Genomic DNA, 22509 nt, shown 5'->3' on the forward strand with positions numbered 1-22509 from the left:
TGTAGGTATATACTGGAAATATTAGAAATAGATTATTAATAATATATTATATTTCTGTTAAATTTAAATTTTAAATATGATGAGACTTCTTCCGAAGATACCCTTCCTTCCTAGCATACTTTTGGAAACAAAAAAATAGACGTGTAGGCGACCGAAATAATTTTTAAAAATACAATGAAATTTATATTTATTTATTTATACTTCGCGTTACGTCGCCATCGCGTCGTTCTGAGAATTAAATGGAGTCTATATTTTTAATGGGATTTCTCGAATCTTTAAGTATCGTAATCGCATAATAATTTATTATAGAATACATATTATTATTAAATTGACTATCTCCAACACTACAGATTTATGATACAATGTTAAACCCTTCGTTTCAACTTGGTCTATTTGCCGTAGTCACGTTTAGTGCAGAATCAGCACTCGTTGCCACGGAACGTTCATTTGATATCAAAAATTTGAGGAATAATTATTGTTTTAATGTTGAAGTCGAAGTAGCAGTCCAGGCAAGATTATGATAAAAAATCATATTAACACATAACCAAAAACATTTGTCTTCGGGGTATGTTACAAAAGAAAAACAGTTTTTTTGCTCAAACGCTTATTTAAACAATTATTCAAGACTAGTGTCACCCTGTAGTTTTTTTTGTATTTAAACTTAAGTTTTTAATAAACGAGCTTTAATAAAACCCGCTATACTATAGCAATGTTGTCTACTATATTACATTATATTATATTATAAGGTGTAATAGGGCTTACAGGTTCGAGTAATTATTATTTTCATCTATACCCTTTTTAACAATCTTCTTTTTAAATTTTCAATTAAAGTAGCAAACCTAAAAACTTGGAAAAAAAAGTCGAACGTTATAAGCATTATATATTTCAGATAGTAATTAATGTCTCCCAAATGATCAATTTAGAATATTATTTTTAAAGGGTTCATTTATTAATATTGTAGGACTAGTTAAGATTAATATTGGATACTATTTAATTTGTTTATCTATTGGGTAGCAGTTGTGGTAACGAAATTACACAAACCTGCAATAACGCTTACCAGAGAACTCATCCAACTCTATTAGCGTTTCTGCAAAAATTTTCGTCACAATTAATACTGTGCGTTACGCTTACGTCGGTTTCGTCGAAATGCAAGATAAAAAATATTTCAACGATCGAACGAAATCCCGAAGCCAAACTTTCATCTCCCGCGTTAAGCGCAAAGAAAATAATGGCTGTTTCAACGGGCAATAACAATGGGCTGTCGTTAATCCCAATACGGAGCTATATGGACCACGAGTATTATCTCGAAACAAACCGAACAATCGCGTAAGCCAATACCCGAACAACAGTTTTAAACATACATGTTCTAACTGATAATTTAATCTATGTATAACTAAACAACAATAATATCTAACGCCATCATACCTAACGGCTAAACTTCTTACTTCGATTTAACAGTATCCACCTGTTGCTTTTTGATGGATAAGTTATGAGACACCCTATATTTAAACAATATATCGTTCATACATGTTATTATATCGATAACACGACCGATAAACAGACACGCATTGTTCGGGCGTGTAAGCTGGGGGTGAATTGTACGATCTTGACCTCGTAAAGTTAATTCCTACGTTGCCACCGATTGTCAAGGACAACCCGTGCGTCAAAAAATTATGTGCAATGTTACTGCCACACTAAGAAATGAAGCAGCTCTAGCGCTTAATATATATTGACACAGGGTAAAGTCATTGATTAGTCTGCTATACCTATAAAAGTAAACGAGGTTTTATAATTAAGGTGGAGCACTTTATTGGGTATTTGTTACAACTTCCCTATATTCTTGAGAATTCATCGTTACCACTAACTACATAAATAAATATAAAACACTATTTACACGAATCTTAATGCTTTTTAACTTTGGCATAGAAAAATGAACTATGATACAATAGTAAGATGTACCTTGACTGACCCAAAAATAGCGGCAAGCCCGCCAAAGCTAAGTCATATGTCACGCGTCAATAGATACCGGTGTACACGAAATGTGAAATATTCGGATACTGAATAAAATTGATTCACAGAAATATGAAGCAGCTGGCGCTTGATTAAATAGTTAAAATATTCATGACCTTAGACTGAAATTTCAATTAGTTTGGGAATTTATCTTTAATGGAACACAACGATACAAGTTGTGTAATCAATTTGTTGTTTTTCCAATAAAAATATCTAGGAATGTGTAAAAATAACCCGTGTCTGTACTTTTCTACTAACCGAAAACATCAATTTTGGAATAATAATGGTACGTATAAGAAGTCCCATAAATTTTATAAACAAAACTCTTAAAGAAATGCTAAAAAGGTTTAAACTGTAATAATGTGATTCAATAATATTCGCCAAAAATTCTAAGTAGTCACAATTGTTTCTTAAATAATGGCAACTATCGTAAGTGGAGCAAACTGAAGATTTCAATATATCGAACTACGTGAAAAAAACAAGAGTATTAAGTCTGTAAATAGAGATTGCCCCTCATGAATAAATCTTCTCATAAAAGTAAGCAAAGTTATTCTATAACTTTTGAGGTGGTAATTCGCCACACAATTCATACTACTAGACAAAATTAATCCAAATAACTAGCATCACCGAAAAATTGAGAAAAATATGTGGCGATCCCCACAGCCACAAGTACAAAATATTAATTTGATTTGAAATAACATTGGTAATTATAGGCCGCTAAAAATGACAGGAAATTTTCAAAATTTTTGAATATTTCAAGAAAAAACATATCAATATTTTTTTAGAAAATACAAAGTAAAACTTGGCGATTGGCATATTGTGCATATGGTACAAATGTTGGACAATTTTTCTTCATGAAATTGCATAGACTGGCGATTGAAAATATTGGATGGGACCCCTTCTTGTAATGTTGCTTCAGTAACAGAATGTTTAAATAATACATATCCAGTATGGATTGGGCGATAGCCCAGATCTTACTCCTCCAGATACTTTTTTGCGGGGGTATTTTAAAAATAATCAGGAATGAAATAAATACTATTAATAATTTGTATCCTGACTGTTGAGATATTCAACATTTAGCGCAATATTCTTAGCCAATAAGTTAGTGTTTTTATATTTGTATCATCTATATGTGTTCTATGTCGTATATTCAATGGCCTTATTTACATTTTGTCATTATTTTATATACAACGATATTTTTTGAATTCGAATTGAAAACATACAAATAATAAGATATGCCACAACTGTCATAATTAACCAAAAGTAAAATAATAATAAAAAATCGAGTAATTATTGTAAATCGGTTCTTGATTGATATTAATAATTATTTTAATACTAAATGCAGTGCGAGAGCTTAAACGTTAAGTTATTCGCTATCGCTAAAAGATTTATGAACTGCATAATCCACGAATCCGAAACACGCAAACAACATCATTAAATGTTCACATTGCGAACGTCGTGGGTACCTATAACCATGTTTATTAAACGACTCGCGTCAATAAATTATTTGGAGAATCTGGCTGGCTGGTCTCCAACGCGGGAATTTTTTATTATACGCGCGAACGGCGAGCAAACAATACAACCCCCCTGGGACTGGATTCCGGAATAAATAAACAAAAAACATGAAGGTAATAAAGTGGATGATAAACAAATAATACAAAAAAAGTTATAAAAAATTGATCAAAATGTTGACATAAACAACGCGAACTGCAATACATACACCAAAACTAACCAAAAACAACAAGGAACGACTTAAATAATAAACACCTAAATGGAAAGACGAGGAATGTTAACAAATAAACAAAACTACAAAAAGAAAGTTGTCTTTGCCTTTGTCATTTTGTTGATTTCTTTTTTTTACTGCTTTGAACTTTTTGCTGAATATCACACACAAACGGTTTATATAAGAGTCTAATATGCACTAAATTTCAAACAGATGGCTCAAATTGCACGAGAGATATTAATAAATATTCATTTTAAAAAGTTTACCTTGACACCCTGTGCATTGAAAACAAAGCGTTTAAATGGAAAGTTACATACATAAGGAGAGTCCCATAATTTTATCCAAAAGAATACTTATTCTCGTACACTTTTTTGTAAAATCCGTCCATAAACGTATAAAACAAAATAAAAATAAATAAATATATTCTATCACTGCTTACTTCAAAACAACCAATTATACACTGATTAGTCACAGGTTGGGACCGGTAGAACACTTAGTCAGACAATTGTTGTTTAGTTTATTTTATTTGTTATATACTATATAAATTGTTATTATCATTTGAATTATATAAATCCTCTAGAACGAGATTGAAACTTAAACTAATCAAACTCAATTGATTGATCTTGTAGTAAACCCGGCGGTTGTCACGTATATAGGTCGCTAAAATTGACTAACAAAGAAAATCGAAGTTTCAAGCCAACAAAAAAAAGATTCGGTTCAATATCTTTCTTGGCGTGTTAGCGGCTAGTATAAAACGCTATTTTCCGAACTATATACCCTTGAATATATATAGATACTTCCAACTGATCTTGACATACATAATTTTCGTTAACTAGGAGAGCCACGATTAATATATAACAACATTATTAGAGAAATAATCAATAACACCAACATAAAAATTATATACTTCGTGTTTACTTCTACAACGAATCATGAAGGGAATGAATAAAATTTATAGAAACTGTAGTTCAACATAGAGACCAAATTTAGGTTCAGAACAACGATTTTAACATTGCTGTTCTCAAATCTTATTCAATTCTCTCAATTCAATATGAACTATTTATGGAGAATCTTTGAGAGTGGCACACTCAAATGGGGCTTTAGCACCTCTCGTTCCTTGCATAGCCCATCCTAAACAAAAAAAGTAATCACAAGTCTATATCAAATATACATCTAGTAATATTGCCTACAAACTTTTTTTTCGGGAGAGTGAGAATGCACCACTGGGGATTTCGATTGACTAAAAACCGAGACACACTCTAACCTTGTCGATAAAAAATCAACACTTCAATCACCTTAAGCGCCAGCTCGACCTCTCCCAATAGATGGGTGGGCTTGTGGTTCAGCTTATATTACATGCGAGCAGAAACATGATAAGAAAGGTCACTCTAAACGTTGAACCAAAAAATAGCAATATGCTGAAATGATATTCGCAATCGTCCTTTGTATAGCAAACTTTTTGCTCATGGCTACGCTAATAATTAGAATTGTATTAGCAGACCTGATGCGTCACTATTTGCCCGTTCGTTTACATTTATAACGTTGTTGTGTGTGGGCGAATGTTTATGGAAATTTATTCCGCTGGGAAACGTGCGATAATCGTCGAACTGCGATCGACCCTTATATGACGTCATTTATTATAGTGGGTGAAGAACGTATAATCGGTAATAAGCGTTTTACGATTACTTTAAAGTGACGTCATCGATAGTAATTACCAACGTAAAATCAAACTGCTGTTTATTTTATTATTTAAGGTTCGGAGATTGAAAAACCCGAAAATCATCAATTTCTTTTTATTCTTTCCTAACCTTACTTAAACAAAAACCTTTTTTTTGCAACAACTTTCTTCACTTTTTTTTTAAGAGGTCTTCATTCTGAAAAAAATACATTTATAAACGACTGAGATAAAGCATTGACCAAACGTGTTGCAATACTATACCTTTTCTACCATCGTCACGAAGAAAAACACAATTTAATAAATTGAAAATAATAACAGATTATCGGATTATTAGATTTCGTACCACTCAAACAAAATATTTACTAGTTGCCATTAAACCTATTCGTTTATCGTTCCGATCGGTTCTGCTATTGTTGTCTCTTTTTAAATGTGTACGTTAGACAGAGAGAGATATATGTATTATTGGATATGTCATAGGAACAACGGAATAAACACAATTTTAAAACGTTATGTTATTTATTTAACATTTACAATTGATCATTAAGTAGTTTATTTAAAGAAAAAGGACTGTAGCTGGAAGAAAAATCATCCAAGAGCTTTTAAGAGGATTAACTTCGTATAGGCAAGGAAAAGCAGGTCCTAAATTTTGTTTTGTTTGTACTGATGAGACATGGATATTTGAAAATCGTACAATTGGTCTTAGCAAGATATTAATGTAAAAACTGCAAATGCCACTGAAGTTCATGAGAACGGTATGCAAAATATCTGTGGGAAACATAAATTATAAATGTCACTTTACTTACTGACTAGGCCACTACATTTTAATTGTAGCTTATAGCACGTAGTATTTCAATTGTCTGGTATATTGCAATTTTTGCATTTTTCTGTGTATTAGTTATCGGGTACATTTTTGCAAAACAACACGAGTACATTCACTGACATGACCGTCAAAATTGACAAACGTCAAAATTCAAGGCATGCGGTAAAATCTCCGAATACATGAAACTGACGTGGTAAAATAATGCTTTCCGCACGCTAGTCCAATGTATAATTATGTATTTTACAGACGGGAGTAGAAAAAATATTCTTACGCACCGATCTAGCGTGCGGGAAGCGTCGTTTTACCACGCCAGTTTCGTTTCCTACGAATCCGAGCCACTTCGGAAATTTCCGGAATTTTACCGCACGGGTTCGGGAGATATTTCCCACGCTTTGATTTTTGACGTTTGTCAATTCGGACAGTCATGTCAGTAAATGTATTCCTGTTGTACTTTTTACAAAACTTCTGGATTCCTCCTGCGTCGGTTTTTGCTGAGTCGAAATTACTGACGTTCAGAGCTTGACTGAAACTGGCTCGTATTTTACTATGTACCTGCTTATATATTGTTTGAGAGGGCCGCTAATGAGGGGCATAAACACCGTCTCGGATGACCGATTCCCAAATTGGTGACAGGTAGAGACCTGAGTCGCGGTTAATATTGTTAGGTTGTTTATAGATTTCTATAGACTCTCGGATTTTTCGTTGGTAGAAGAACTAATTACATGCAAGAATTTTAGTTTTATCGAACCGACGCAGGAGGAATCCAGAAGTTTTGTAAAAAGTATTACAGAACCTGTGGAAGTTCCTTTGAAAAAGTATTCGTGTTGTTTTGCGAAAATGTACCCAAAAACTAACGGTCTTAGAAAAAGTATAGTATGCAACACGTTGCTCCGCTCGTGTCAAATAAACTCGTGAGTCAAATGCCGTTTACCGCACTTGTGGCATAATATACTATTTTGTACTCCCGTCTGTAAAATACCTAATTACGCACCGATCTAGCGTGCGGGAAGCGTCACTTTACCACGTCAGTTTCGTTTCCCACAAATCCGGGCCACTTCGGACATTTCCGAGATTTTACCGCATGGGTTTGGGAGCAATCGGATGTTTTGGGAGATATTTCCCAGGCTTTAAATTTTGACGTTTGTCTGTCATGTTAGTGAATGTATTCGTGTTGTTTTTGCGTAAGTGTACCCAAAAACTAACGGTCGTAGTACAGGTATAGTATGCAACACGTTCGGTAAACTTTTTAACTCGCTCCGCTCGTGTCAAATAAACTCGTGGGTCAAATTCCTTTACCGCGCTTGATGCATAATATACTAATAATTAACAATACAATTTACCATTGCACCTTGAATGAACCGAATAGGAATTTGATCAGATTTCTTGAACTAAATTTGGCCATAGTTCTTTTATGTCATCAGGGTCTCACGGTATAAACGATTTTTTAAATATCCCTATAAGAAATAATCCAGTGGATATGATCTAGCAACCACGATTTCCTATCCACTTATTAACGAAGAGAGGCTGAACAATATACGTTTCGCGAACGATACTGTTGTGTTCCTGATTCCCTCGAAGGCCCCCAAGAACTGATGAACTCTGTCTTTGAAGCCAGCACTCTTAATATAAAAAAACAAGTTCATGGTAATTAGTAAGCATAACATACAACCCGACCAATTGGTAATCAATAATCAACCAACGGAAAAAGTAGCTAATCACACATATTTGGCCACTACGATTAATGAACACTGGTACCACTCTGTAGAAATAAAATATATAGAGAAAGTAAGAGCCACTTTCGTTAGAATGTAAAACATGTTTAAAGTAGAGACCTTAATTTGCAAACCGAACTAAAACTACTTAAGTGCTATGTCTGGACTGGTCCTGAACATTCATGGAAGCGTCCGTAAAGAAACGAAGCATTTGAGATGTAGCTCTACAGACGAATTCTTATAATTTCCTGGATTAATCACGTTTCCAACAAGACAATTTTAGAAATGCTTCAGAAAGACACCGAAATAGTGGACATCATTAAGAAACGCAAATTAAAATATCTGGGAAATATAATGAGGAACCAAAAGAGATTTGGTCTGATCCAGTTAATCTTCCAAGGGTAGATTTTAGGCAGACAAGCACATGGAAGACGTTGAATCTCCTGGTTGAAAAACCTTAGAACTTGATTTTCCCCGTCAACACGAGGATTATTCAGCGCCTCAGTCGACAAAGTTCAGATCGCTGTACTTACCGCCAACATCCGGATAGGCACACCAAGACGAAGAAGAATTGTTGATATCTTTCAGATGTTAAGTTACCTTCATATATTATTGAACCACAAGCCTACTGAAATATTAAAGGACGCTCGCCCCCTTACTCTTACTCTATCCAACCTGGAAAACAAATTTGGATGCGGTTGCACAGCAGGGTTATTGATTTAGGTACCGTTCACTAGCAATTTTGGAATTTCATATAGCACATAGCATTTGAAAACATCTTTTTTAAAACTTTATATTACTTTAATAATTAATAAATATACTTTTATACGTAATAACTACGTCAAGGCTCTTTGACATACATGTTTTTGATTCATGGCCTCCTTATTATTTTCTGTTAATTTAGCTTTATTGTCAATTTTAGGGCGGTTTAGTAACTCATTAAGTCTGATACATGTGCTTTTTTTTTCAAAATACTAAATAAAATATGCAGGTCGGAATTTAAAAAATAAACCGGATGATGGGCACACAAAACTGAAACGTCATACCTAAAACTTAATAATGCCAATTTGTAGGAAAAAAAGTAGCGGTTTTAAATTAATCTCCAAGATGCATAACGTTCTGTTTAAATTTTTGTCAAGGCTAAATTAATAGCTAAAGAATACCAAAATACTGATGTAGATTTTATTTCCAAATACTACGTTCATACACCAATCATGTCATTCAAAAAATAAAACCAAATTAAAAATTCTTGTAATTATCTGGAAATACCTTTATTTATATATTTAGATGTATATATTTCATTTACCTTATAACTTGACGAATTATTATTCATTTATAAAACACTTACTTAGCTAATATATTATATAATACTACAACATTCAACAAAAGAATTAATCATTTTAAAAAACGTTTATTGAGCAGAAAATTATTAGTAAAAACCGGTACAAAAATTGAGAAATAGTAAAAAACAATGTCTTATGTCAGAACTATTCCAATTCGACAGATTTGTTCATAACCTATATCAGGTGGATATTGACAAAGTCCTCTTTTAAAAAAAATCCTTCTCTTTAAAACAATGAGCCGTCAAATCATTCCAATGTAATGTAAAATAACGTTTTCTGATTTCAATTTACTGTTATACCGACAATCGTCACGAAAAGTTTTTTGAACCAAAAAATATACACCGTCGATATCGAGGTCGGTATTTACATTAGATTTCGGTTCAATCTAAATTCGTCAGAATATTATACATCGTTCCTACCGACCTTGCCTGCTATGGCGAGTCACCTCACCACCTTTTTATAATCTAAAACGGATTTACTATATCCTTACCTACTGATCTATCGACCTCACCTCAACTTACTTGTTGGCATAAAGTAATAAATGATGTACCAACATTGCCATTGTGTTTATAATAACTTCCCAAGTCGAACGCTGTTTGACTCTCAAGAAAAATCACTCTATCGTAAAATTTTCTAGGAATATTGCCGAAAAAAAAGAATTAAACTGCATTGCCAAGAGGGGTTTTTCGGATATTGATAACGCTAAATCTGCAAACAGTATCATGAGTCATTTCCACACAGTGATCGTGCAACGAACGAATTTCCTATATGGCCAAATAAGATAGATAATCGATATCTAAGTATTTATACAAATGACAAATCTAGGCACGTCTTTAAAGTACCCAGTTAAGTTGGTATGTCAGAATACAATCATCATGACGTCGGATCGTATGTGAATGTTTTAATGTCAAGGTTACCCAGTTAACTTTTAAGTAAAGTAAGCCAGTATAACACTAGGACAAATGGACAAAAAAATAAAGGCATACCAATAAGTCACCGGTATCTACTGCTAGTTGTCATCCAGTGCTTGGCAACATAAGTGGCGAAAAGTGACGTAACGCCAAATTCTCTTTCTCGGCTAACGTTTCGTATAAATAATCTTTTTATTTAAAAAAAACACTAGAATAAAAAGCCACCCTACTGGAAGCGATATATGCCGATTAACAGCAAAAATAATTACCTATATCCGATATCTTATTGCAATCATTGAAAAATTAAGATTATTTTCTTACATGACCAATTTCAAAACAAAAATATGTAAAAGACGGTTTGTTATTGAAACGAAATTTCCAAAAATAAATGTAGTTAGTTTTTGGGTACATTTTTGCAAAACAACACGAATACATTCACTGACTTGACCGTCAGAATGGACAAACGTCAAAATTCATAGCTTGGACTATACGACGGATGAAACTTCTCAGTTCATACGGTAGGTGTTAAAATATTTAATTTGTTGGCAAATATTGGCAGCGAATTTATAAAAAGTTACCTATACAAAATTTTATGCGGAATTCTTTTCGTGTCGCTAAATTCGGTTTGTAGTGAAAAAAGCGGATGGAATTATGTTAATCGTTGATATTTTAAGAACAGGTTTGTTCACCTACGTTGTTTGTTTAATGAGATTTTTTTGCAATTTGTTAAAACTTGTCCGCTGCTAAATTTATACACACGTTCAATAGTATTTAACAGTATACATCATTTTTCTATCATCTTTTAATCTCATCTTAGAACGTAAGAGTGTAAAAAATATAGGGCGTTTCCGGTACTTTAGTCACGGGTTGGTGGCAATGTTTTCAATAGACCTAAAACACTTTTGTTTGTTTTGAGGTTTGTCGGTTTTGATGTTCACGTCACTCAGTGACTATAGTCGTGCTGGCTTGAAAAAAAAAACTTCATCAGTCACTCGTTTATTAAATTCTCGTATATAAGTAAATCTTAGTTTATGAACCTTGTTAAATAAGAGACTACATATAATATACATTACACTGGTATGGTGCAAACTAAACTGATTATTTTGCACCTTTAACACATAAATCGGAAGATTTTAAGAAACATTTCTGGCACGTATTGATTTTATTTTTAAAAGCTTCCTTAGAATATCGTTTTATTTTTAACGTCACCTAATTGGGCGTAATGATTTCGTCAGCAATAACTGTAAACAGAAAAGTGGCCATATCAGTTATTTAGATAATATTTTATTCTTCATTTATTTACATTTGAAAATGAAGTGACAGGTCCCAGGAATTTTCCGTAAAACATCGTAGAACCCGCATTCGTTCCAGGTTTTTTAAGAAATGTTTTGTCCCCAAGAGCATACTCTGTGTACGTTTAATACCGTACAGTTAAAAATTTTGCGATAAAATCTAAAATATCAGCAGTTTTCTGTGTAATAACTTAATGTAAATGTAATTTGAAAACATTTACATTTCTCTCTTAACAAAAATTAAAGTCATTAAACAGAACTTGAAAAAAATCAGCCATATATGTGAATAATAGCCGATAAAATTTCTACAAACACAAACAATGTAGAAGATTTTAGCAAGCGGCACTGGCAAGTGTGTTTCATCAAAAACAATGTATGAGAAAATAATTTCTTGTACCATTTTATCGTCAACATTGTCAATTTTATTAAGTGTAACCATTTTGTTTTTGTTCATTGTTGTTATCATCATCACGTCTCCCCTGTCCTTCCACTTCAAAACCAGGCAGATGTCCGAACTTCTCCAGTCTACTTCATCTTTTTCTTTTAGAATCGGCATGTAAAGTCTTATGTCTAACAGTCCCACAAGAATTTGTTTTTTTTTGAAGAAAATATGATAAGATCGGAGTGCTATACAGAGTGACCTTTGTTTAGATACGGTTTTATAAGCTGAGCTACAATGTAATGTAATGCTGTAATGTTTTCTTCTGGATTATATCTGTCTCTTGCCATTTTGTGGCTAAGGACTGGAGAGTATAAAAGAGGATCGGTCGATGTTCTTTTATTTCAAGCCTTCTATTTCTACTCATAATCATAGTCAACCCAAGAAACGTGAAAAACTCATCGAAATCAAGATCTTTCCATTTGTTTTCATTTTTCTGTATAGCATATCTGTTGGTCTCGGAAAATATGAAACGTGCTGTATCATCAGTAAAAAGATTCAAAAAGTAATCTATTTCAGGTGAGTCTTCTCTCAATATCATGTCCTTTACTCCACTCTGGCTGTAGGAAACAGTCAAGACTGTAGTGAACGAGGAACTTGAATTTCAAGTATTACTTAGTGTCACAAAAAACCCACATGTAAATGTACGACAAATGTTCCAAGAGATCTGAGAATAACATTTTTCAAAAAAATGATTGATACAATAAATGATACAACAAATGATTATGAAATGAAATCAACATTTTGTTAATGGGCCAGAAATTTTTTTTGAGCAAGATCATTTGATTTTCACTATCATGCTAACAATAGACTCCATTTAATGATATTTGGAGTGGTATAATAGAAAATAACGTTGTAGGGTTTAAGTTTTTTTTAAATACAGTGAATGGTTAAGTTTACTTAGACTTTTTAGAGCAGAGGTTGCGATATATGTTAAGAACTATTCCAAACCACGCGAGACAAAGAATGTGGTCTCTTCATCATGGAGCTGTTGCACACCACGACTATTAAATTACGAACTAGTTAAATAATTTATTTCCTCCACGGTGGATAGGCAGAGGTAGTTCGATTAGATGATCACCTAGATCTCCCGATCTAACAAAGGTGGACTATTTTCTGTGGGGAGATATTAAAGACTATAAAACTGTCCCCACTGCAAAAGAGGACATGAAGCAGAGGAATACTGCCCAATAGTTTAAAGACCGCGTTAGAGTGTGTATCGAAGTCGGTGGGAGACATTTCGAGCAATAAATAAAGTGAAACTGAATTAAATAGTCCCTTTTTGTTCTGCAATTTTTGTTCTTAGTTTTTAAGTGCTTCTTGGAAGTATTAGGAATATTTATATTGCATTTTTAATATTATTATTAACATTAATAATATAAATTGTTTTTCAAAAGTTACGCAGTTCCCAAATTTATTTTTGTTTAAATATCGGATTTAATAAATTATTTCCGCATTACACTGTGTATTACCATGTAACGAATGCTATTATTTGAAAGAATTATACTTACTTCGTCACTGTACACTTTTCACGTTCAGGTACTATTTTTTTGTTCTCAATCTTTCAATTTAGTAAAAATGTAAAATTGAAAGAGCATTAATAGAAATAATTAATGGAAGTATAATAAACCAGATATATTACTTTGACCAACTATTTGGACACTGTATCAATGTCAATCCTTTAACGTACACTGTATACTTCGACGCCCATTGGAAGTTCCGTTATTTTTAAATGTGATCATTCCATTTATAAAGAAAGAGGTGAATATCACACCTATCAATGCTACGAATTAAAGTAACTAATTAATCTCTCGTCCGTCTTTATTATTACTATCATTATTGTTAATAGATTTTTTTCTTGACAAAAATTCAGAAATCGCTCATACAATATTTTTTATTACAATTTGGTGGAAAACAGACCGCCATTAAATCCCCGGTTATCAATCATTACGTTCACGCGAAAATTAATCTAACGTGACCATATGTTGTGTTTCAGCCACGTTCGATACAGAAACAGAAATTTCTATCGATAAATCATAATGTACTTGGAAGTTAAAGTTTAAATTATTGATGGAATACCCCTCGCGTTAATCTAAAATTGACATGATCCTCTACCGTAATCTTGTTTGTATAACAACATTTTTCAAAAGTTTATCTTGCGCAATTTTTACGGCGCTTCATCGAAACGTTAAGTACTTCGGGCAATCAACGATAAATGTTGACGTGAATAAGGTTTTGCTAAAATATACGTGCACCAGTTACCAGGCCGAAGCCTCACTCTATATGCAATATGCTATCTGCTATTAAATCATATATTATGTATATCAACCTATAAAATATTCATATTGAAACTTAAGATATGTAGGAATAACTTGCAAGTTCGACATACATCTAGCGGTAATTGATATATTATTATACCGAATATTATAGGAAATCATTTTTCTATGACAAAAATCTATAAATGTGTATAAAAATGTTCTAAGATTACTTAATTAATTAAAAATAATTATAACTTCGACTTTTTTGATTTTAGATACCAACAATATTATAAACGAGGATCTAAGATGGATGCTTTGGATACTTCTCAAAAGCACTGCTTGAATTAAACTCTAAACATTGTCACCTGCTAATATTTGGAAGTACAGTTTTAAAAACACAATATTCAAACCAATTAAACATTATTGTAGTTACGTAAAAACTGGATATGGACAGCAGCCCACTAGATTATTTTTATCTAATAAATTTTGGTTTTCATTCTCATGCATTGCACTGTTTTGGATTTCATTTTTTTATTTAAAGCATTATGAAAAAAATGCACTAGGCAACAATTTCTCAATAAAATATAAAACTAAAAAAAAAATTAATGTCCTTGCATAAGTTTTTCCTTAAATTAAATTTTAAAAAAATATACCGAAAGTGTGTTTTCGTTTTTAAGATAAAAAATAACAACATTTGAAACGTAGCTTTTGACGTAACGTTTAAATAAAAACTACCCTATATTTTAAACAATCACCCCTTGCGCAATTATATAAAAACTGTTATGCGAAAGCTTGGTTCAGTAACAGTTTATATTTTGTGACGTTTGTACGGTCCATTGGAATTTGATGTGAAACGCATTCAGAGCATCCAGAAACCACGTGTACTATTAACTGGCAGGATAAAAAATAGTGCTGGTCGCGTGACTGCCAAAATGAAAGAATGAAAGTTAGTTTTTTGGTACACAAAATAACACCAATACAATCACTGACATGACCGTCAGAATTGACAAACGTCAAAATTCAAAGCGTGTATCTCCAAAAACATCCGATTGCTCCCAAATCCGTGCGGTAAAATCCCGGAAATGTCCGAAGTGGCTCGGATTCATGGGAAACGAAACTGACGTGGTAAAGTGACGCCTCCCGCACACTAGATCCGTGAGTAATTGGCTATTTTACAGACGGGAGTAGAAAAATCACTTTTTCATAACCAAACAGTTAATAATAAAGTAAACTCATCCAAACGTAAAGTCTATTTGCATAAAAAAAAAATTAAGCATTTCCAACAGATTCTTGATTTCAGATGTGTTCAAGTATCACTACCATCCACAATACGAAAGACATTTGGTTTAATAAGGAAACATAGAAGCTGTTCTCATCACTCATAGGTTGGATTGAGTAAATAAGGTAGCACGCTAAGCTTCAATTGCCTTTTATAATGCAATTGCAATTATTTAAGAGCACATTTTTCAACTAATGAATATATTTTTCAATACTCGTTATGTTATGTTGATATGGCAGTTTTTCAAAAAAAAAAAATGCAAATTCGAATCAAAAAATATAGCTACAAACACCGAAAATAGTATTCTAAGGAGAATAAAATATATAGACCGGCACGAGTTGCACAAATACTCGGTTTATATAATCCAAAAGAAAAAATACCAACTGCAGAATATAGCAACTTCTCTGTGCCGGTTGGCCGCTCCCGCCGAAAGAATTTTAAATTTGTATATCCCCGGACAGTACCATCGTAGCGAGATATTTATCATTACTAATGTGACAAATTGGAACGATTGTACATGTCAAAAATCTGGATAGCGGCAAATAGTAACAATTTTAGATGAAAATATTTTTATATTTCATGGCTGAGAAACATTTTGAAAGCAACATTAAAACAAATAACAAAACAAAACAAAACAAAAAATATCAAAACGTTTACCCGTATACCAATTGCATGTAACTAAATCCTTTGACAAAACACACCTCGAGAGAAAGACTATACGGCATACACACAGATTTATTGCGATAGCAAAGTATACCACACCGGGTTCCATTTGCAAGAGGCAAGAGGCAAATCGATGATATCGAAGAAATTATTAGTACATAAAGTTATACTCAAACTAAAGACATCTCAAGCGTTTCATTTTGCGATTGAGCCCCAAATTACAACCCAGATTTTTTGTTTTGCCTCGGGTTTTAGTGAAATAGATGTACTGCTAAAAATAACAATAGGAATTTTGTCTAAGTTGAGGAATATGTTTTAAATGTTCCTCATAAGTTATTAGAATAAACTTTTCCTAAAAATTGACGTACAAAATGTACGTAAAGACCTTTTTTTTCAAAGAAACTTCCACTGCGTCGGTTTTTGCTGACTCGAACTTGCTGACGTTTCGCCAATCATCCTGTTGGCTTCTTCAGAGCAGTTTCAGTCAAGCTCTGAAGAAGCCAGGGGAATCCAGAAGTTTTGTAAAAAGTATTACGTAAAGAACATATTTCAATCAATTACATTTATTCTTTACAGTTTTCAAAAATCAAAAACAGCAGATTATAAGCTGATTTAACGTGACGTTACTGTAGAGATTGCTTCGTTTTCGTGGTGGTGTTTAATTTGAAATTTCGATTACAGGACCAAACGCAGTGTGTTGTGTTGAGGTGTCGTGATTATTCGCGTGAAGAACAATCGAGAATTGGATCGATTTCCAGGTTCTCTACGTCGCTTGGCACTGTGAATTTTTGGTGCGCGGCGAACGAATACTATTGGACAATGACTTGGGAAATAAAATTTAGAATGGTTGCGTTGTATGGTTTATGTTGATATTGCTTTAAAAAATAGTTCATTTTGTGCTTTTATTGATTTATCCGAGCCTTCAAAAAAAAAAAATGCAAATGCAACACAAATTGCTCTGTCGACGGATGTCAGTCGAGAAATATTAAATAACAATTATCTGAATAGCTTTTGGTGTAAAAAGTTTATGCTTTGAACTTACCTCCCAAGCAATATACTTGCATTTTCTCCAATACGCAGCTTTACGACTACAAGTAACGCGATATATGGATACTTGGTATGCTACAATATTTGATTGGCCCATAATTCCCTAGGGAGTACTTTTAATTTTGTTGTTGTGAATTAATTAAAAAATAATGGCACATTCTCACTTGTCCATCTTTTTACGCAAATAATCAAAAACTTCCTTTTTCTACTCTCTTCTGTAAAAACTTACTTAGGACAGTTCGCTGATCAAAAGTTTGGTGTTCGGGTGAAGTTTTAAACTGTGGAAGTTGGTTTTGGACTTGTCCAAAACGGTCCCTGATTCACATCAAGTGCTGTTGTAGGATTCATTCTGACGGCCATTTTTTACTATCAATAAAATGCAGTTTGCTATTTGTCGATTTGTGAGGGTTGGTGAACTCGGAGTATGCTGTCAGTTTTATGAAAGAGTATTTCCTTAGCCGTCGATGCTTTGGAGTTATTTCTATTACGTCTTGTGTTTGTAATTAGCAATTACTAACCAATTGTTATTCAATTGTTTTTCACTCAGTGTGCCATTTTATCACATCTTATTAGAATTTATTTCTTTCCAAATACTAACGTTATTCAATTTGGTTAGTCCAGCGACGAAGAAGTTGAGATTGTGGTCGACGACGTATTAATCGTTGATGATGGACATCCGTCAAATTCAAATTGATCAAACACTGGGACCAATTTGCCAGTTGCTGCCAAAATTATAATTTTAAATGTGTTTCTGTTTCTGAAATCGATATCTGGGGAAAGTGGAGTCGTAAAATAAACGTCTGAGATGACTAAAACTCCGTATGCCTACAAAACGTGACATAGTGGTGAATGGTGTCCCAGAAAGAAAAACGCAGAAAGATCGTGGAGTCCCAAAAAGCCTACTGGACATGCACCATGCCGGATTGGTTAGACGGTTGATTTGATGCATATCGGAAGAATGTTGCTTAAACAATTAAAACTTTACATGAAGAGTTGGATAGTGTTTTAAATATTGACTGTTGCCAAGAGACTTTGCGTGCGTTGGTACGAAGAATTGGTTTTTATTACGAAACCAGTTTTGATGGAATTAAGTAGAATTTCGGAGTGGAGAACAAGATATTTGACCGAAATCCAAGAAATTTCGTGCTAAAACCGTCCCCGTCATATGTTTAGATGAGACCCGGTTTGAGCGACAATGTCGTCAAGAAAAGATAGACTGATGGTAACAGTAGGAAATGTTCATTGGCTACGTGCGGGCTCTGAATCTGGTTGGGTAAATAACGCTTTGTTGCTTTTTGAAAAAGATGTCAAAGAAGCCAAGGTTGACTACCACGAAAACCTAACAGCAGACATCTATAAAAAAAAACTCTGAACAATTGTTCTCAATATTCCACCAAACATTGTTGTAGTGGTGGATCACGCCAGCTACCATTCTGCACAAAATACCGAAATCAGTATTAATTAAAGAAGTCATTCAAAATGTTTAGAAGAAGTATAATGTGGACAAGTTGGCCATGGAGAGGGGATTCATAGTTGTTCGTCTTTCACCATATCACTGCAATTTTAATCCGATAGAACTGATATGGGTACAGCTAAAACCCAGTTTAATAAGAAACATCGCCTCGCCGAAATTTAGTTCTGGGGCAATAGAATTAATTAAAAGTGAAATAGACAAAATATCTGCTTCTAGTTGGAAAAAATGTATGTCCAGTGACGATATAGAATAACATTTAATAAATTTATACATTTACTCCTTCATTTCTATGTATAACAATAGTATATCATGCAACAAGTGCGGTAAACGGCATTTGACTCACGAGTTTATTTGGCACGAGCGGAGCGCAGCCGAGTAAGTTCTTAATAAACGAGTGAGATAAAGAGTTTACCAAACGTGTTGCGAACTATACTTTCTCTACGACCGTCACAAAATAAAATATTTACTAGTTGCCATTAAACCTATTCGTTTATCGTTCCGATCGGTTTTGCTATTGTTTCTTTTTAACTGTGTACGTTAGGCAGAGAGAGAGATATATTATTGGGTACGTCATATAAACAACGCATTAAAAACAATTTTAAAACGTTATGTTATTTATTTAACTTTTGCAATTGATCATTAAGTAGTTTATTTAAAAAAAAAAAAAAAACTGTAATTGGAAGAATAATCTTCCAAGGATAGAGCTTTTAAAAGGGTTAAATTTTTAAGATCGTATAAGCAAGAAAAAGCACGTCCTTACTTTCAATTTTGTTTTGTTTGTACTGATGAGATATGGATATTTGAAAATCGTACAATTGGTCTTGGCAAGATATTAGGTAATATAAAAACTGCAAAAAACCACTAAAGTTCATGTGAACGGTAAGTAAAATTTCTGTGTGGAAACTTAAACTATAAATGTCACTTTACTTACTGACTAGTCCACTAGATTTTAATTGTAGCTTATACCACGTAGTATTTAAATTGTCTGATATATTGCATAACACTTTTCTGTGCATTAGTTTTTGGAAACATTTTTGCAAAACAACACGAATACATTCACTAACATCACCGTCAGAATCGAGAAACGTCAAAATTCAAACCGCGCGGTAAAATCTCCGAAAACATCCGATTGCCCCCAAACCCGTGCGAGGTAGGCCCGCGGTTAAAACTTCATAAAGTTAAATAGCGGATTATGCAGTAAAAACGGTATATCGTCGGGCGGACTATACAAGGATACGCGAAATACTTTTTGTTTTCGTTCAGTAGCGCGTTCGTATTCGCAAATTGTCACTTACCTATTATAAATCCTACAGGTGCTGTTATTAATCCTTTTGTCGCTGGCGTGTCTCCGTCGATCCTCGAACAGATCCTTCACCGCGGTAACGCCAAGCACAAACATAACCGGTATCATCGCGATTTCCTTACCGAACGCGTTAATTGCCGGGAACCAGTTCAGCAACAAGATAAAAATGAAATACAAATTCGCCATCCTGTGAAACTGTTCGAGCAAGTTCCGGGGCAGAAAACTTAACAGCGTATACTTTGTCGTCCTTATCCGATTGTCCGGTCTGCGGCCGTTCGGGTGCTCTTTGCGCGGCGTTTTGGGCGGTACCACGTGGTTGGGAACGACGACGCGGTACCGTTCCTCCGGGTCGTGCTTGGGGGTGCGCCGGGTTAAGAAAAACAGTACCCGTTGCCATACAGAAGGTGGGGCCGATCTGCGCAGAGTGTATATCGATTCCGATCTTGACGCTTGCCTGTAAAGAAAATCGTCACTATTTTAAGTATTACTTATAATTATAGGCTATTTCAAAAAGATCTCATTAGATATGCAAAGATAATATAGAGTGGGTCCAAGGAATACTAAAGCTACTTTCATTGTTTGGCATTCACTTTATTACAAAATTCTCTCTTTTGGAGTGAAGGTACTAACTAGTAGCACCACCACCACCACGACACTGAAACGGCCAACGGCTTCCCGACAGCATATACTCGTAAAAAGGAAAGAATTTTATATTACTCTTTAAAAATTTATTATAAAAAATTAAATTATAAAAAATCATAACGTTCTTCGTCATCTGAGGAACTGTCTGCTCCTTTTGACGTTATAATTAGATAGATAGATAGTTTTTTATTCCAAAAATTGTTACTCATGTTAACAATAAATGAAATAACGTCAAAAACCCGCAGTAGGTCAGCAACAACTAGCTACAACAATGGTAATACTACATTATATTCTTAATGTTAGATAAGCTATATGAATAAAGTTCAATTAAGAGTTTTTTAATTTCCCTTTTAAACGCAGTACTTTATTAATTCGTCTAACATTCAGAGGTAGTTTAATAAACAGTTTTTTTACACTTATAAAGTACCCTCCCGGGACCAGAAAAAGGGTACTCTATAAGCGGAAGTACGCAATAAAAAAACCCAAAAAAATATGTAGGTAGCTACATATTTTTATTTTCTATAAAAATAGAAAACTATTAAACAGTAATATAGGTACTAAAAAATGAAAGAAACTAAATTACCTAAGCTAAAAACTTATCTATGTAAACTTTACAACATACAAGTAAAAATACATTCTTTATTCTATTTGAGTAAAAGAAATCGTTAGTTTTGTTTGTTTATTTTTTCTCAATACAAATTTCATACTCTCGATATGCTTCGCAACCTTCCAGGACGCTTGCATGACATTATCAGTAGACTGTGAAAAATTTGTAGCAATTTTAGCGGCACAAAGCGCTTCAGAATAACTTGGTACTTCGTCCTGTACACCATCGTCGCTTTCTTTACCAGAGCTTTGAGGATCATTTGGCTGTAAAACTTCAGTAATAATATAATTATCCGTTAATAACTCCGTTGTTATTAAATTATCTTCAACAGTTGGGAAACCATCCAGCTCATTTCAATGTTGGTTAAATCTGGGCCGATATTACGCAACCAATTACTTAGGGGAATCTTCTAGTCGGCGTCGTCATTATTTTTGTACCTCCCGAACCACTGAACCAGAGGTTTCCGATTTTATCAGACCTGCATGTCGAAAGCAGTTTGAAATAGTGGTTGAAGTAACATCACTCCAACATTGTGCAACTAATTTTATGGAGTCTAGGATAGCGATGTTGAAAAGTTCCTTATTTTCAAATGACTGGATCAAACCACACAAAAATATTTGCGGTAATACGTCTTAAGGCATTTTATTATGCCCTGATCCATTGGTTGGACGACTGAGGTGCTATTGCAAAGCAATATTTTTCTCTTCTGACGATTTAGTTTTTCATCCCAATTCTTTAAATATATATATAAAAATTGTTGAAGTCAATCACGCTCGCTGCTTTGATTTATAAATGAAACGTAGATTTTTCACAATATTAATACCAACAAGAAGAAGTTTGCATTTTTCGCTTCGACTGCTTCACACTTTTCTCCTATAAATTTTAAGGGTAGCCCAGGATGTGACGAACTTTAAAATGTTCGAGACAACTTGTAGAACAATTACAATCCTCACCCTGTAATCCCCTAGCTAATTTTCAGAACTGGACCACTTATTGCAATATTTTCGGATCTTCGAACTTGAAACCATCATAAAAGGGCTTTATCTACATCTGAACGTACAGAATTTCTAATTTTTTGTATGCTGTGCGATTTACACTCACTTGCTTTCTTGAACTTTTTGCGATTTCTCCAAATTGTAGATATTGTTGTTTTTGTCAATTTCTTTTGGCTACCAATTGCCGCCTTATCGAGGCCACTCTCAATACTTCTGATAATCTCCATCTTTTCTTTTACAGTTAAAGACTTGCGCCGATCCGTCATTTTAACCATAAACTCAAAAAATAGTGCTTAGCGCATCTTTTCATAAA

The 22509-nt window shown here is 33.7% G+C and overlaps 1 protein-coding gene across 4 annotated transcripts in view; it reads right to left on the minus strand.

Annotated features, from left to right (window-relative positions):
• The window catches only part of LOC132704534 (phospholipid-transporting ATPase VD), a 47428-nt gene that overhangs the window by 19156 nt on the left and 5763 nt on the right, over window positions 1-22509 (minus strand). For all 4 annotated transcript variants that reach the window (XM_060674581.1, XM_060674579.1, XM_060674578.1 and 1 more), the window contains exon 3: window positions 19945-20406. In XM_060674581.1, coding sequence (XP_060530564.1) covers window positions 19945-20406 — 462 coding nt within the window. The remainder of the gene's footprint in view (window positions 1-19944; window positions 20407-22509) is intronic.

This window comes from Cylas formicarius, unplaced genomic scaffold (genome assembly GCF_029955315.1).
Source record: "Cylas formicarius isolate icCylForm1 unplaced genomic scaffold, icCylForm1.1 PGA_scaffold_7__23_contigs__length_41026272, whole genome shotgun sequence".
Lineage (NCBI taxonomy): Eukaryota > Metazoa > Arthropoda > Insecta > Coleoptera > Brentidae > Cylas > Cylas formicarius.